Raw genomic sequence first — 18370 nt, 5'->3', positions numbered from 1 at the left:
TTCTTGGCCTTTTACATTTTGAAAAAAATTTTGAAATTAGCTTGTTATTTTTCACCAAAAGAAACTTCCTAAATGTATTTTGATTGAGATTATATTTAATCTACCAGAAATTTGAGGATGATTGACTTTGACAATTTTGAGTCTCCCAATTCATTGACATGAGCTATCCCTCCATTCACTTAGGTCTATCAGAGGTTTTGACATATTTTACTAGATTTTCTTCTAGGTGTTTCATATTTTTGAAATTATTTGTATTTCTTTTAGTGAAAGTATCCTAGGAATGAATTCTTTCTGACTTATTTTCACCTTTTAATTTTTTTTAAATTTTGACCTAATTTAAGACCTGAAAGTTGCAAAAATAATATAAAAATTCCAAGATGACTTTTACCTGGATCTCCCAATATTAGTATTTTGCTGTAATCTTCCTCTCTTTCTCCTCTCTCTGTCCCCCTCCTGCTCCATTTCTCCATAAATATGTAAAATCTTTCTGAATTAGGTTGCAGTCATGATGTCCTTTTATCCCTAAGATAATTCAAGAAATTTCCTTATTAACCAAAGTGCAGTTAAGTCCTTGGCTGACTTCAACCCCAGATGACATCTAAATGCAACTACATGAAAGATCCCAAGACACAACTGCCAAGTTGAGTCTTTCTCAAATAACTGGCCCCGGAAGACTTAAGAAAATGAAGAGTGTGGGTATATATATATATATATATATATATAGCTTCAGAGGCTGTTTTTATAATTTGTTATACAGCAGTGTAATCAGGACACTTAGTATGTGGCCAGCACTTCTAAATAGAGGTCTATTTGTCCTATGACTTTCCACTTTATTGATTCTCCATTACACTGAGCTAATGTGCTGATATTCTCATTCTTTAGTTCTTATTTTCAACTAGTAAGTTTTTCAGCTCTAGAGTTTGTATTTGTTGTTGTTGTTATCATTTTTTTTTAAATCAGGGTGCATATTTTGTCAGTTAATTCCATGGGCACCTTAATCAAGGCTCTTTAAATTCTCTGTCAAGTAACTCTAGTAGCTGAGTGTCCTGGGGAATTGTTTCTAATGTCTACATTTCCCCTTGGTTTCTCATGAGATCTATTTTCAATAAATATTTTTTAAAATGCAGACACTGTAGATGACAAATTGTAGAAATACTTCAGAAAGTGTTTTATTTTGCTTCTTCTATTTAGGGGTGGATTTGGGGACAGACAGATTTGGGGCTTCTCTGGGGGCTCTGCCTGCAATGTGGGAGACCTGGGTTTGATCCCTGGGTCAGGAAGATCCCCTGGAGAAGGAAATGGCACCGCACTCCAGTACTCTTGCCTGGAGAATCCCATGGACGGAGGAGCCTGGTAGGCTGCAGTCCATGGGGTCGCAAAGAGTAGGACATGACTGAGCGACTTCACTTTCACTTTAGGAACATAACTTATTTAACTCATTCTTAGTGCTTAAGACAAAAATTGTGGCACTGTCAGAAGCAGAACTCTTCATAGCGAAGGTGAACACTACAGTTATGAAAATTTTACAGCTGTGTTAACCTGGGATTCCCTAAAGGCTCAGTGGTAAATAATCTGCTGGCCAATACAGGAAATGCAGGAGATGACATTTCGATTCCTGGTTGGGGAAGATCCCCTGGAGGAGGAAATGTCAATCCATCCCAGTATTCTTGCCTCGAGAATCCCATGGACAGAGGAGCCTGGAGTGCTACACTCCATAGAGTCAAATAGAGTTGGAAACTACTGAGCAACTAAAGTGCAAAAACTGCTATGTCACATTTTTCTTCTCAGACCCCACTGCTTGTCATTATTTAGTTTAATTATTTTCCTGTTTTTCAATCACCAACACCCTGATCATTGCTGTTTCTTCAGGAAACCAAACCCAGGCGCTGCCCCAGTGCAATGACTCCCTGTCAGAACCAGCAGGCTCTGCAGCCTCAGAGGAGAGCGCCCTCTACTGCTCAGGTGAGGGTCCCACAGGACAGAAGACCCTTTACAACCCCGTCACCGCCCCATTGTCCCATTTCTCTCTCCTCAGACAGCAGGCAGCTCCGCCTGGTGGACGGGGGCGGTCCCTGCGCCGGGAGAGTGGAGATCCTTGACCAGGGCTCCTGGGGCACCATCTGTGATGACGGCTGGGACCTGGACGATGCCCGCGTGGTGTGCAGGCAGCTGGGCTGTGGAGAAGCCCTCAACGCCACGAGGTCTGCTCAGTTTGGGGCGGGATCAGGGCCCATCTGGCTGGACGACCTGAACTGCACAGGAAATGAGTCCCACGTGTGGAAGTGCCCTTCCCGGGGCTGGGGGCGGCACGACTGCAGACACAAGGAGGACGCGGGGGTCATCTGCTCAGGTCTGTACTACACTCTGTCCACATTCTGGGGCAGGGGTGGGGCCCTGGAGGACGGGGGTCTGAGCCCTGAGGGAGAGATGTTGAAAGGACCAGAGTAGGAGGCTTCCTCCCATGGAGCTTGTCTTTCCAGCAGACATGAAGACGAGGTGCTTTCACTTCCTCCTGCATCAGCTGAGATTCTGGTCCTTTCTTCTCACCAGTGTTTCCTGACAGAGCCATTTCTTACAGTTAATACTTGAAAGCAGGGCTCATTCCGCAGTTACTTGTGGTAGTAAGATCGTGAAATCCTGGGCTTCCCAAGTTGCCCTAGTGGTAAATAACCTGCCTGCCAAAGCAGGACATGTAAGAGATGTGGATTCAGTCCCTGGGTTGGGAAGATCCCCTGGAGGAGGGCATGACAACCCAGTCCAGTATTCTTGCCTGAGAATCCCATGGACGGAGGAGCCTGACATAGTGAAAGCTCAGATTTTTCCTTTACAGTTCTGTTTGCTAGGAGTCTGAAGAGAGTCTCCATGGGCCAACATCCCTGCATCCACAGGGCTGTGTTCTTCCTGGAATCTCTGGGAGGACTCCTTTCCCAGCTTTTTGTGGTTTCTATGTGGCCTCATTTCTTGGCTCAGAGCCCTCTTTATTCTTCTTCAGACAACAGTGCCTCTTCCAACCATTCTCCCTCACTCACATTTCCCTTTGACTGGAGCTGGGAAAGATGATGCATTCTCAATGCAGTGAGTTTAAAGATATGTTAGGCGGGCTCACATAGTTAATCCTCAATATTTGAGCTCTATCTCTCCATCCCAAGGTCCTTATTAATCACATATGTAAAGTCCCTTTCGAAATGTAAGGTGACTGTCACAGGTTCTGGGATTAGGCTGTGGACATCTCTGGGGGTCCTTATTCTGTTGACCACCTTGCTGTCCACATCACATTCTGTTCTTTTAGAAGTTTTGTCAGGAAGCAGGAATCAACTCCTGTCACTGCAGGTGCCCAAGTTGGCCTTGCTCTCTGTTCATATCTACATTGTTGTGGTAGAAATAGGTATACAGACATTAATGGACAAAGTCAGGTGAAAGGGAGGTAGAAGTCAGTCTTGTCACCCAGTGGGCATCTCCTCCACTGAGTCAGGGATGTACGGTCACAACTTCTAGGGGAGAGGAAAACCCAGAGCACTGAGTGGGGTGCTCACTCTGTCCCATCTCCTCCCTTTCAATCTTAGAGTTCCTGGCCCTCAGGATGGTGAGCGAGGATCAGGAGTGCACTGGGTGGCTGGAAGTTTTCTACAATGGGACCTGGGGCAGTGTCTGCCGCAGCCCAATGGAAGACATCACCGTGTCCATGATCTGCAGACAGCTTGGCTGTGGGGACAGTGGAAGTCTCAACTCTTCTGTTGGTCTCAGGGAAGGTTCTAGACCCCACTGGGTAGATGGAATCCAGTGTCGGAAAACTGACACCTCTCTCTGGCAGTGTCCTTCTGACCCTTGGAATTACAACTCATGCTCTCCAAAGGAGGAAGCCTATATCTCGTGTGCAGGTGACTTACTGTCTGTTTCTATGTCACTCCCAACCATGTAGGATATCATTAGGATGATTTAATATTTTCAGATCTAATTGATGGGTTTTGATTGAATCTACAAAATGTAGGTGTATGTTTGTATTTGTCTCTCTGTCTGTTTGTTTGCTGTTGTTATGGGACGTGGAGCCTGGTAAACTACTAATTAGATAAAGTAATTTCAGCTGCTGATAAGATGCAGTGACCCTCTCAGTCAAGTAGATGGTGAAGCTTCTGTGGTCTCTTGTCATTTGACTGTGACCCAAAACCTTAGATACTCATGTCTGGGGACAAGACCTCCCCCAGCTGTCCCTGAACTATAGCTTTCCATTGTTGCTTCTGCAGGAAGAAGACCCAAGAGCTGTCCAACTGCTGCCCCCTGCACAGGTATGTCGGCCCCGCCCCCTCCCTGTGGCTCCCAGGGGCTCCTTCCTCCCACCAGGGGAGTCACAGGATGGGCTGCTGCCTTTTCAGACAGAGAGAAGCTCCGGCTCAGGGGAGGAGACAGCGAGTGCTCAGGGCGGGTGGAGGTCTGGCACAGCGGCTCCTGGGGCACCGTGTGCGATGACTCCTGGAGCCTGGCAGAGGCTGAGGTGGTGTGTCAGCAGCTGGGCTGTGGCCAGGCCCTGGAAGCCGTGAGGGCCGCGACATTCGGCCCTGGAAATGGGAGCATCTTGCTGGACGGGGTGCAGTGCAGGGGCCGGGAGTCCTCCCTGTGGGACTGTGCTGCGGAGCCCTGGGGGCAGAGTGACTGCAAGCACGAGGAGGATGCTGGTGTGAGGTGCTCTGGTGAGTGAGGGGCTCGGGGTCCACCCTGGGTGAGCTGGGGCAGCGCAGGGGCAGCGGGTTGGGTCGGGCATGGTGGGGAGTTTATATTCAGACATCCCGGGTGCTGGGGCTCTGATCTAGGGCAGGGGAGCTGGGAGGACTGGACACTGATGTTGTGGAAACTGAGGGGTGATTTCAGGCTCAGGAGGGGAAAATGGGCTGCCCTGCATTCTGGCCAATCACCCTGCTCCAATCTACTCTTTTTCTTTCTAGGTGCAAGGACAACATTGCCCTTAAATACAGCAGGTACTGTGGTCCATCCGTGGGTAGGGGAGAATACTCAAATACTGGGGGCCTGTTCTGTGGGCTCTCTGACAGCTCAGGAGAGGAAAGAGCCTGAGGAGCCCTGGCTGGTGGGGGAAAATCAGGGCATTATGTTTGGGAAATCCCCTGCCTGGTTCCTGAGGTCAGAAGGTTCTCATGCCCGAGGTCCAAGTGAGTCTGGTTCCCATGGAGTAGATTCTAAGGATCTCCCACCTGCTCCTGAGTGTTGCTGCTTATCAGTGAGGTGCAGGTCACAGGACTGTTTGACACTGTCTCCTGAAGCCCAAGGAGAAGAGATGAGCTGGGTCCTCAGAGGCTGTCCCGGCAGGCATCTCCCTGACAATCCCCAGCTCTGCCTCAGCTGGAGTGGAGTTGACTCATTTCAGGACAGGACCTGGAGGACCCCAGTCACTGTCAGTGCACTTGTGTCTGAGGCTGGGATGCCGTTGTCCGGAGCTCCCTGGAAATGCTGGTACAGGGGGTTTCTCTGTGCCTCTATGTGACCTTCTCCACACCCACTTGCCTTGTTCTCCTAGGGACCAGAACAACCTCAAAGCCCCTCCCTGGCATTTTCTCCCTGCCTGGGGTCCTCTGCCTCATCCTGGGGTCCCTTCTCTTCCTGGTCCTCGTCATCCTGGTGACTCAGCTGCTCAGATGGAGAGCAGAGCGCAGAGGTGGGCTGCAGGGGGAACTGGGGACCAGGGAAGGTGTGTGAAGGCAGGAGACGGGGCAGGTGTGCGGAGGGGACCTGGGCCAGGTCTCTGTTCTTAGTTACAGAACTCCATGTGCTCCATGCTAAACTCTAAAGTCTGAGTATACAGAAGTTCTTAGGACTGGGGTGTGAACTCTCATAAGTCATGCCCACTCCTATGAGATCAGACAGGTTCGGGGCTGAGCTGTGGATTCAGGTCAGATAAGGGGAGAAGGTGCTGACATGGTGCATGGGGTGGGAGGTTAAGCCAAGGCCCTGGCAGCCCCCATGTGAGCACTGGGGAGATGAAGGTGGGCTGGCTGGATCAGGGTGTCTGGGGTGGCTTCTCTGACCTTCTAGGAGATCTCTCAGCCTTATCCAGCTATGAAGATGCTCTTGCTGAAGCCGTGTACGAGGAGCTCGATTACCTTGTGACTCAGAAGGAGGGTCTTCTGGGCATCCCAGGTGGGTGTCTCTGTCTGCCCTCGTGGTACCTAGGGTTGTTACCACCCACTGGCTGTGCAGGTCTTCTCAGCATCTTCAGACCCTACGCATGCCCCAGGCTCACAGAGGCGGCTCCTCCAACGTGGTAGGATGGCCTCTCATAGCCCCAAGAGCTCCCAACCTACCCAGCAGGAGTCAGGCCTGTCTCTTCTTAGCCTTAACACAGGTCCTGTGGGTGTGGGAAGGTCATTCTGTGTGTTGTGTGATGTTTTTCTCCACTTTAGGCTTCCTGTCAGATGGTGAGGACAATGACTCCAGGTCTGCACCAGGTAATAGAGATGGACCTGCCTCAGCTGGGCTTTGGGGTTTCTCTCATAGAGACAAGATGCAAGGGGAACAGTCTTCCTTTGACGGACCAGAGGCATCCCTTGGACGGAAGGGGTCCATCTTTCCCCTTCTCTGGCTGTTCTGTGATGTCTCACATTGGGGCTGGGCTCTCTGTGTCCAGAATCACAACAGGCACAAAATGTTTTTAAAAATAACATCTGGAAAGCACAATTTGTCAAAATACTTTAGTAATGCTCAATGGTAAAAGAGTTCCTTTGAGAAAGATCTGTAAAATCATGTTTTGGCTTCTGGATACTTCAAACTGAAACATGGTCTTAGAGAAAAAAAATCTTTTGAAACAAGGTTTGTTCCCAGGGATGGGGGAAGCCTGATGGGCTGCTGTCTATGGGGTCACACAGAGTTGGACACGACTGAAGCGACTTAGCAGCAGCAGCAGCAGACTCTATTTAGCGGCTCGGAAACTCTGGATGAGAAGGGATCTTAGGTATTTCCCAGACCCACCTCCTTACTGTGGTTTCATCTGACCCCTGCTCTGCCCTCAGAGGCCCCAGATCAGAGGACTGATGCCCCTGGTGAGGATTATGATGATGCTGAAGAGGTACCAGTGCCTGGGGCTCCTCCTGCTTCTCAGGGGAGCAAGGAGGAAGTGCTCCCAGAGAAGGAATATGGGATGAGGTCCTCTCAGACACGTGAGTGGTGTTAGCTGATCTCCTGCAATCTTTTCTTTCTGTCCTGGAAAGGGTTTATTTGAGCTCCTCAATGCCCAGCCTCTCTAGAGTTTCAAATTTGGGTAATCATATGCATTTGATGACTCAGATGGTAAAGAATCTACCTGCAGTGCAGGAGACCTGGGTTTGATCACTGGATGAGAAGATCTCCTGGAGAAGAGAATGGCCACCCACTCCAGTATTCTTGCCTGGAAAGTCCCATGGACAGAGGAGCCTGGTGGGCTGTAGTCCATATGGTCACAAAGAGTTGGACACTACTTAGTGTCACTTCACTTCTCAACCATATGCTGTCTTTAATGCTGTCACACTCCTTGGCTGTGAGGAATCACTCTACTTTTGGCAATTATGTATCTATATTGCAACATCAATTTTCACTTTATATGTAATATGCTTGCATGAGAATTTACAGATTAGGGCATTTCCTGACAATCCAGTAGTTAGGACTCTGCACTTTCACTGCTAGGAACTGACTTCAATCGCTGGTCAAGCAATGAAGAGCCCACAAGCATTGTTCAGTGGCCAAAAGAAAAATAAAACTTAGAGATTAATTGGGCATATATACAAAATCCAAAAATAGAACAAATATTTGATAACACCTCTGTGCTGTCTTATACATGAAAGGTAGCTAGAGATTTTTTTAAATGTACTGCAGTATTGAATTTGTGAGGCATTCTGATAATTTAAGGTGAGCTCTGTTTATTTGTCAGCACTAACATGTACAAATCTATGATACACGGTCAGTCAGTTCAGTCCCTCAATCACGTGTGACTCTTTGCGAACCCATGGACTGCAGCATGCCAGGCCTCCCCGTCCATCACCAACTCCCAGAGTTTACTCACATGCATGTCCATTGAGTCAGTGATGCCATCCAGCCATCTCATCCTCTGTCGTCCCCTTCCCCTCCTGCCTTCAATCTTTCTCAGCATCAGGGTCTTTTCCAATGAGTCAGCTCTTCTCATGAGGTGGCCAAAGTACTGGAGTTCAGCTTCATCAGTCCTTCCAATGAATATTCAGGACTGATTACCTTCAGGATGGACTGGCTGGATCTCCTTGCAATCCAAGGGACTCTCAAGGGTCTTCTCCAACACCACAGTTCAAAAGCATACATGATACACAGTGGCCTTAACATAAAGACGATTAGGTGGGTCATAGACTCAGAGTTTGAGTCCACAGTCAGCTAAAGTCAACTGTGTGGACCACAATAAATGTGGAAAATTCTGAAAGAGATGGGAATACCAGACCACCTGACCTGCCTCTTGAGAAACCTATGCAGGTCAGGAAGCCACAGTTAGAACCAGACATGGAACAATAGACTGGTTCCAAATAGGAAAAGGAGGATGTTAAGGCTGTATATTGTCACCCTGCTTGTTTACATGATAAATGCTGGGCTGGAAGAAGCACAAGCTGGAATCAAGATTGCCAAGAGAAATATCAATCACCTCAGATATGCAGATGACACCACCCTTATGGCAGAAAGTGAAGAGGAACTAAAAAGCCTCTTGATGAAAGTGAAAGAGGAGAGTGAAAAAGTTGGCTTAAAGCTCAACATTCGGAAAACGAAGATCATGGCATCTGGTCCCATCACTTCATGGCCAATAGATGGGGAAACAGTGAAAACAGCATCAGATTTTATTTTTTTGGGCTCCAAAATCACTGCAGATAGTGATTGCAGCCATGAAATTAAAAGACGCTTACTCCTTGGAAGAAAAGTTATGACCAATCTAGACAGCATATTGTAAAGTGGAGACATTACTTTTCCAACAAAGGTCCATCTAGTGAAGGCTATGGTTTTTCCAGTAGTCATGTACGGATGTAAGAGTTGGACTGTGAAGAAAGCTGAGCACCGAAGAATTGATGCTTTGAACTGTGGTGTTGGAGAAGACTCTTGAGAGTCCCTTGGACTGCAAGGAGACCCAACCAGTCCCTCCTAAAGGAGATCAGTCCTGGGTGCTCATTGGAAGGACTGATGCTAAAGTTGAAACCCCAATGCTTTGGCCACTTCATGCGAAGAGTTGACTTATTGGAAAAATTTCTTATGCTGGGACTGATTGGGAGCAGGAGGAGAAGGGGACAACAGAGGATGAGATGGCTGGATGACATCACTGACTCGATGGAAATGAGTTTCGGTGAACTCCAGGAGTTGGTGATGGACAGGGAGGCCTGGCGTGCTGCAATTCATGGGGTCGCAAAGAGTTGGACACGACTGAGCGACTGAACTGAACTGAAAGTCTAATTACTCCAGACAGTTCAATAGCTGAGAGAAGATACTCATTCTCTGGAAAAAACACTTTTCCATCTGAGGGCCCATGTGGTCCCTGGGGAGGGGCCTCTGTGGCTGCACCTGTGATAGTATTTGTGGACATTTGGGAACAGGAGTCAAGTCAACTAAGAGCAGAGCTGGTTTGTGATTGAGGAACTCAGGTTTTCCTTTCTCCACTCTCTCATTGTGATTTCACATCTGTCTATTGTGAGAGGAGAGCATTTAAATTCATTGTTATGATTCTTACCATTCCTGGGCATCTCCTTGCTGATTGTGTAGCCTGGAAGCAGGTCTTCCCAGAGCTCCTGTATGAGCACAGGTTTCCTGTGATGCAGGGTTTCCACATGAATTGAGGCCCCAGAGACCACACGGACCAGATCCGAGAGGACAACCTGGGTCCATCCTCACTGTAACTGATATGAAATAGCCTGAGCCTCCTGCCCACACCTGGGTCCCAGGGATGCTTTGTCATCACCACATGCTTAACTTGCTTCCACCACATTGTCTGGTCCCCTTGTCTCAGTTCTAATCATACTTCTCTTTCCTCTTTCAGGCTCTTCTCTAAATGTTTCTAGAGAAGAAGTTAATCCTGGGGAAGGAGAAGAGAGCCCCTGGCTGCTCCAGGGGGACAAAGGGGACCCTGAGTATGATGATGTTGAACTCAGTGTCCAGGGAACATCCACAGTGACTTTCTGGTGATGTTGTATTAAATATGAGATGAAGACTTAGATATTCTAATCGCCTGTATTTCAATGCAGTAATGCTGACCTCTAATTGTGTTACATGAAAATTGCTCAAAATGAAATATTCTGAATAAAGTAACTTTTTTGCTTTGTTGGTAATTTAGCAAGTTCCATATCAGATGCTTTTAGATGATTGATCCTCAAACACCATTTTCCTCAAAGGAAATACATGATGAGTGCACTGCCCTGTTTTCTCACCTCCTTCAAAGGCTAATGAGGGCATGACTTTGCCCAGGATCACAAATGCTCCAGGTCACTCTTAGAAAAAGAGTCTAACCTTGGTTCACATTCATACCCTCCTTCTTAGCAAGATGAACTTCTCAACCAAAAACTATAGTCAGAATCTGAAAGTAGTTTTATTTTATTTGGTGGGAATGTTTAGGACTCCAGGTCCTGGAGACAGCATCTCAGTAACTCTGACTAAACTGCTCTAAAAAGGCAGGAGGGCAAGTCAGGCTACACATGAGTTTGCAACAAAAGAAGCAGTCAGGCTGGACATCAAAGATTGGGTATCAAGTTAAGGAATTTAGCATTCTATGTGTGGGAAGATGCAAGCCTCTGGACTCACTGGATTCATTCCTTCCATATGCAGCTCAGCTATCTGGGGCCAACCTTGTTTCCCTGTTCACCGTATGGAGCGGCAGATGGCTGCTTCTTGCATTCCCCAGCTCCTCAGTAATCACCATGGGGGGTGGCAGCATCCCCAGAATCAAAGTTTTGGGAGCCCTTGCTTACATTTGGAGGCCAGAAATCACTGACGGTTGTGATGTTTCTTGTTTATTGATATGACAAGAAATATTTTCATTTCACAAACTAGTGGGAGAAAACTAATCCTGTGTCTTTCCTGAGATATCACATCACCCGTTTTTAACCTGTTCTTGGGCACTAGAGTTGGGTGTGAGTTTCAAAGAGGGAAGTTGGCTGGTGGGAGAGAATGGATACAGCTTTCCTTATCCTGAATAAATTTTCACAGGCCAATTAAAAATGTAACTTGGCACAACTATTTCTTCCTTTTTCATCTCTCATTCCCTAGGTTACTTCATCTGTTTATTCCTCAAGCTGATACAGACTCCTCCTTGCTTTTCTCCCATGTCTAGTTGGTTATCAAATCCTTATCAATCCATTATTTCCTCTCCATCACTTCCTACTATTTCTTCAGGATGCTGCTATTTCTTGTCTCTCCAGTTATCTCTCCTTGTAAGTGAATTATATCAGCTTACATATCTCTTCAAGCTGATGGAGGGCATATTGGTGCTTACCCATACCTTGCATCCAGGTTGGACAAGAGGGCAAGAAAGACCTAAGCAGATGCACTAAAAAGGGATGTAGACAGAATGATCAGGAACCTTAGTCTACTTGTTTCAAAGATGTGGATGGAGGGGTCTGATATGACTAAACTCTTAAAGGAAGAATTTCAGACTAATGGGCTTCTCTGAAAACATACTGTTTCAAGATTGCTTTAATCTGGCTACATGATCCTGCTGTGATTCTTGAGGGTAGAGAGAGCTGTCACGTAGGAGTGCCTAAGTCAAGATTACACTTACCCACCCACCCCTCATTCCATTGTGGACATGTGGAGAAGCTGCTGATCTAACATAAGACCTGAGAGTGGTGGCCTGGATGTGAGCTGAACCCACCCAGTTACTTGGTTGATGCATGATCCAGAGCCCCGAGCCACACTCCTGCCTTCAGTCCTCATAGTTCTAGGCTGTGCCTGGGGATGGGAAGATGCCCAGGGCTTCTCCCAGTGCAGCTCACATGGCCGTCCACCATTGAGAAGAGATGACATAAATTACATTTGATGAAAGAAATAAAGTATATCCAACAAAAGTTCAGTGAACTCCAAGAAAACACAAATACACTATTAAACAAATTCAGGAAGAGAATATGTGAACAAAATAAGATTTTTTAAAGCATTCATTATCATCTTTGTCACTGTTTTTAATTTTTGGTTGCACTCGGTCTTTGTTGCTGCCACCGGCATTCTCTAGTTGCGGCAAGCAGGGGCTACTCTTCTTCGTGGCTTCTCTTGTTGTGAAGCACAGGTTCTAGGCAAGCAGGTTTCAGTGTTGCAGAATGCAAGCTCATATTTGTGGCTGAAGGGTCCGAGAACATGGGTTCAGTATTTGTTGTACATAGGCTGAGTTGCTCCACAGAATAAATTCAGATTTTTTTTTAAAACAGAGATAGAAATCATAAAAAAGGAAGCAAACACGGAGTTTACTGATGGCTTAGTGGTTGGGATTCTATGCATTACTACTGTGGCTGGATTCAGTCCTGGTCAGGGAACTGATATCCCTCAAGCTGTGCAGTGAGGCAAAGGAAAAAAAAAAAAAAAAAAAGAACCAAACAGACAAATTAACTGAACAGAAATTCTGTTGCTTAAGATTACAGTAAATGAAATGCAGCAAAATGAAAAATGCTACAGAGAGCATCAGCAACAGCAGAAGAGTCTGTAAGGCCGAAGACCAGACAGTTGAGTTACCCAGCCAGGGGACAAAGGACAAAAAAGAACAAAAAAGTGTGAAAGAACCTGTGTGAACAATGGGATAACATTCACAGGAACAACCCACACATTATTGGAGTCCCAGAAGCAGAAAAGAGGGAGAAAGGGACAGAGACTGTACTTAAAGAAACAATACCAGATAAGTTCCACATCTGATGAGATATAAACATCCAAGTTCATGTAGCTAATAGGTCATCCCTTGGAGTTCGTTCAAAGTTATCGTCTCCAATACACAGTGAGGGAATTTTAGAAGCATCAGGAGAAAAGCAAATGCTCACAAAAGAGAAATCCCCTTAAGAATATCAGTGGATTTTTGAGAAGAAACCTGTCAAGCCAGGAGAGAAAGGGATGATATATTCAAACTGATGAAAGTAAGCCTGCCAGCCAAGAATACTTTTTTCAGGAAGGTTGTCTTTCAGAAATGAAGATGAGATAAAGACATTCCCAAACAAACAACAGTTGAGGGAGCTCACCAACACAGGTTTACCTTACAAGATTGCTGAGGGGAGTTTTTCATGCTAAATGAAGGATGTTAATTATTATATGAAAGAAGTGAAAATATACAACAAACTTGTAAACCTAAATACGTAATCCCATTCAGAATACTCTAACACTGTAATATGGTAGTGTGCTAACCGATTAACTCTAGTCTAAAGGAAATATTAAAATATCTATAGAGAAAAATATTTTGTTACTGGATATACAATATAAAGAGAGGTAAATTCTGACATCAAATACAGAAAGCATAGGAGGGGATAAAAATGTAGAGCTTTAGTATGTGACTGAAATTAATTTGTTATCAGATGAGTATTATATAGACTGTGTCTATGTGCATTTTTCTTGCTCAGTCATGTCCAACTTTTTTGACCTCGTGGACTGTAGTCCACCAGGCTCCCCTGTCCATGAATTCTCTAGGCAAGAATATTGGAGTGGGTTTCCAACTCCTTCTCCAGGGGCTCTTCCCAACCCAAGGATCAAACATGGGTCTCCTGCATTACAGGCAGACTCTTCACCTTTTGAGCCACCAGTTGTATCTAGGAGATGTTTCAAGTGAGCCCCATGCCAACAAAAATGTAAAAACCTACAGTAGATTCACAAAAAGTAAAGAGAAGAGAATCAAAGTGTGACATTATCCAAAATTATCAGTTCACAGTTCTAGCTGTTGTGCAGAACAGTTGACTTGTCCTGGTCTCTTAAAGCACAAGAGGACTTTCCTTACACAACATGAAAGACTAATTAGGATTTTTTTTTTTAAGCCAAAGAATTCTTTCTGCAGGTCATATCCTTCCTTATGCCAAACAGACAGTGCAGCTATACTTTTTTAATTGCAAGTCTTCTTCCTGTGATATTCTTGTGTGGTTTTATTGAAAAACGGCCAAATGATAAATCATACGAATAGCCTTTCTCCGCTGTTGGTTCTGATCAAGACTTAATAAGAAGCCACATGTTGTACGTTGTGGTTTGTCTTGTGTATCCTTAGAGATAGAGATCTGCACCGTTTGTTGTGACATGTCTGTTGATGATAAGCTCCTTCTTGAAAATCAAATGTTACCTTGGTAATTGCTGAAAACATTTGCCTTTAAAACAAAAATATCAGTTAGCTAAATGATGTCTTCAAAAACAGTTCTTTATATTTGTGATAATTTATTTTAAATGTCTGGCACAGTGCCATTCAATCATTCAATAAACATTAGTTGAGCATCTATTAAGTTACAGAGACTGGAAATGCAGAGCTTATACACAAGTAGAGGCCTCACTCCAATTCTGGGCCCTGGCAGAGGCCTTGGTTAGCATGCCCAGATGGGGAAGGAAAAGAGAATCTGTTCATAGACTTAGATGTTAAAGGAGGAACGCATTTTGCTGTGTTTCTAGTGTTCTTAGGCTGGTCTGCAGGCTGGACTCAGCTGCACCAAAGTTCCATGTGCGATAGAGCATCAGTTCATAGAGTTCAGCCTTTGAATCCTGAATACCACTCCAGTGGCACTAACCTTGGGTTTAAGATTGACCACCCACAAGAACTGAATAGCTCAGGAGTTGGTACATCAACTGTGGGCCGAGGTGGATTAATCATGAAGCTAATGAGGCTTCACCTTCAGGGCCTCTCATTGCACCAGCCCCTCCAAGGCCTGGAGGCAGGGAAGGGCCCCCTAGCACTGTGCTCACAAGGACATAGGTTTTCAATGAGCCATTTTCTTGGGTTGAGGAAAAGAAGCAATTCAGTAAGATTATTTCTTACCCAAAGGTGAAGAAGAAGTTAATTAATTTAGTGCATGAGCACTAAATCCAGGAATCATATTTGTTCTGGAAATCAAGGAGAAACTGAAGAGGTTTAGAAAGCACATGCTGTCTTTTCATTAGTACAGTATTGGTGGAAGGGTAAGAATAAGATCAATAATTAACTAACTCAGAGGAAAAGAGAGCTGTTTAAAAATGAAGGTCAAGATGCTAAGGGTCAAACTGAGAAAACGGGAGCCTGACTGTCAGCCCTGACTGGCGTAAAGGGAAAAGGAGATGCTGCAAGGGTGGGTGCTCTTAAACAGAACTTAGATCTAGCTGTTGGTCAGTCAGACACGGTGCCTGGGAACCAACCAAGCCCAACAGGGGAAGCAAGGTGAGACCTGAGGGAGCAGCTTGGGATGAGCGCACAGAAGGAAGAGGAGATCCAGGAAAGTACCTGCTTCATGTGACAGATTCCGTCTTCTTTTCAAGTCTTCTTTCTCCTTTGTATCCATCAGAAGAGACTCTGCTCTGCTGCTGGAACAAGTGATCCCCAAATCTCACACACGCACACACACACACACATATATATACACACATGCGCACACACACATTCATCACAACCTACAGATGTCTGTGGTCAGTGAGGCTCTTGCAACTGCACCATCTGGAACACACAGCTTCTGGGGCAGGAAGAGAGAGACTAGAGTTACACTTGGGCTTTTCATGCCTCCACTTGAAAGTGACACAGGAGACACCACCCACGTTTCATTGGCCAGAATGGGTCACTGAGGACTAGAAATAAATCATTTGATGAGCATTACTGTCTATCCACACCCTTCAGTGTAACTCTTGATAGCGGTGCTGTCAGTTTTTTCTCACCTTGGAGAAGCTTCTGTGGTACAGCTTTGTGCAGGAATTGAATGTGATCTGGTCCACCCCGAGTGGGATTTGAAGGCATTGTCTGTTTAATTGCTTCATCTGGTGTGTCTCTGACTCCTCACTCCACTTCAGCCTGTGCTGAGTGGGATTAGTCACATCTGTGTCTCCACTGTCTCCGTCTTCTCTGAGTTTTCACTAACTGCGGGGTTATTTTCAGCCTTTGTTCTTTCATTCATTTCTTTAATTATCCAATATTTCTTAAGCTGTTACTATGTGTGTTTACTTGGCCTTAAAGAGACATTGAAGAATAAGACACAGTACTTGCTCTCAGGAAGTTCCCACGGTGGAGATAGTAAGCAAGTTTTTATGGACTAAATAGACACAGCAGTAATTTTGAGCTAGAATGATCAGAAAGAGCTTCACAGAGGTGACAGCTCTGTGCATTTAAAAACATATGAAGATTTAGAAGCATCTATTTGTAGTGGACTTGAAAATGTGTCCTTCAGAACTTATGTGTGCATAAATGTAGTATTTTCTGTTTTTTATAATTGATTTAATCTTGCTCACCTATGAGTAGTATTTGTATAATTAAATTTTTCAATAAAATTAACAGACTCTCTCATTTAAAATGTGGCCTTCAACTTAATTCAGTAATAATTATCTCACTGATTCTAGGTTCCCTGCCAAAATTGGTTTTTCAACAGATATGTTCACTGTTTATCCCCCCAATATGGTGTCTGGGACAAGGGAGTTTCTTACTCCCCAGTGGCAGTAGGGAAGCATCCTTGGTCTGCATGCTCTCCATATGGAATCAGCCTGTCTTTGATTTAGTAGCTTTGATCTGTTCTAGTTTCTGGACATCAGAAGCTGGGCCTGTGGAGAAATGAATGAGGCCAATTCAGTGCCAAGCACTTTGTTAGATATTGCTGATCATAGCCTGCAAAGTGCTGAACAAGGATGATGGGCTGGGCCTCAGCCAGCTCATGACCTTGCGCCTTCCTTCATGCCCTTGTGATTAAGTGGTCATTGATAAAGAAGCCTTTACTAAACCTTGTAATATCCATGCAAGAAACACAGATGATGAGGTGAGTATCCATTGTTTGGGTGTGTCAACCCAGACCCTCAGCAGTAAAAGTATGGGGTCCTAACCACTGGACCACCTGCCAATTCCATAATGTTGTATAGAGAATTTTTAAGTCAAAACTGTATTGTATTTTAGTCACTTGATTGGTCCTGAGGAAATGTCACTTGTGCAAGGATGTTTAATTATTACCTTCCTCAGAAAACAGATGAATTTAGTCTCTTAAACCTCCATTTTCTCATGTGTAATTTGGGAATAATAATGCTACATTATAATGCTGCTGTAATGTGCTGAATTGCTTTACAATCCATAAGGCCAATGAAATAGTTATCCTAAGCGAAAGAAGGGAATTCTTTTTGTTCTTTACTTCAGCACTTCTAATTCACTATAGAATCTGTCAAACGTTTTTGTAATAAAATTTCCTTCCTGTTACAGTCGTATGTTGCTTTCATTGAAAACGTGCCAAATGGTAAATATATCAACATCCTGCCCACCCCGTCATGTTGGAGATTACGAGTGAAATGACACAAAACAAGACACACACACACAAGAGACAGATGATACACACACTCCAGCCGGAGGAACAGAACTGCGCAAACTATTTGCGCTTTATTATTATAAAACCCCCCTAGGCAGAATCCCAGATTGCATGAATAAGCCTTCAGTACAGCTCAGGTGCATACATGTTATCGTACAGCAACAAGGAGTGAAATTCCGGCCTACTGCAGAGTCTGTCCAGAGCCCTTATCACAAGAAGGAAACGTTCCCTCGTTTGCAAGGGACCATTAGTCTCAAGGCTGTGTCCGTCTCCTTGGCAGAACATCTTGTTTGCAAGCAGCACATCTCCACTTTCCCTATTGTGGCCGCATTAACCCTTCACCATCATATCTGATTAAGATCAGAGCACAAGACTTCATGGTCTTCACTGTCAGTAAGCTGTGGTTTTTCTTCTGTATCTTCAGATACAAGTGAACTTACAGCATCTATGCACTTTTAGAACTGGCTATCTCAGCCCTGCTCTGGAAATGGGCTGTGTTCCTTTCTGGATATTGGAATTTACTGCATTCACTGCAGAAAGGCATTGTTGTGAGCCACGCATAGCTCATATCTTTTAATAGTTTTGAAATCCCTTTACAACAAAGGGTGCAACTTGCATTGTGTTAAGTTTGCACAACAAGTTGAATTATGTTTTCAAAGAAAAACAGTTCTTTTTGATAGGAATGATTTGTGTGAAACATCTATCAGAGTACCATTCATTCATTCATTCATTTATTCATTAGACATAGTTTGACATTTTTAATTAACAGGCATTGGGGATACAGAGGTGAATTAGACACAGACTTTTACCAAGTAGATTCCAGCTTATAAAGTAAAATTAGCAAGGAAACAATTCAATTCATGACGGTAAGGTTAGATTCATGAGCAGTAGAATGGGGCAGAGAGAGAAGGGGTGAAGTATGGAAGACTCACAACTCTGATTGG

General features: G+C 44.9%; 1 protein-coding gene and 1 pseudogene across 1 annotated transcript in view; one reads left to right on the top strand and one right to left on the bottom strand.

Moving 5' to 3' along the window:
* LOC102186669 (antigen WC1.1-like) overlaps positions 1–10247 on the top strand; it is a 55055-nt gene extending 44808 nt beyond the window's left edge. The window contains exons 11-21 of the mRNA XM_018048530.1: positions 1870–1962; positions 2036–2350; positions 3564–3878; positions 4242–4283; positions 4371–4685; positions 4938–4970; positions 5525–5662; positions 6052–6144; positions 6408–6452; positions 7014–7160; positions 10013–10247. Of these exons, the coding sequence (XP_017904019.1) occupies positions 1870–1962; positions 2036–2350; positions 3564–3878; positions 4242–4283; positions 4371–4685; positions 4938–4970; positions 5525–5662; positions 6052–6144; positions 6408–6452; positions 7014–7160; positions 10013–10158 (1682 nt within the window). The 3' untranslated portion in view covers positions 10159–10247. The remainder of the gene's footprint in view (positions 1–1869; positions 1963–2035; positions 2351–3563; positions 3879–4241; positions 4284–4370; positions 4686–4937; positions 4971–5524; positions 5663–6051; positions 6145–6407; positions 6453–7013; positions 7161–10012) is intronic.
* The window catches only part of LOC102185816, a 298507-nt pseudogene that overhangs the window by 143378 nt on the left and 136759 nt on the right, over positions 1–18370 (bottom strand).

This window comes from Capra hircus, chromosome 5, assembly GCF_001704415.2.
Source record: "Capra hircus breed San Clemente chromosome 5, ASM170441v1, whole genome shotgun sequence".
Classification (NCBI taxonomy): Eukaryota; Metazoa; Chordata; class Mammalia; order Artiodactyla; family Bovidae; genus Capra; species Capra hircus.
This window is presented reverse-complemented; position numbering and strand designations above follow the sequence as displayed.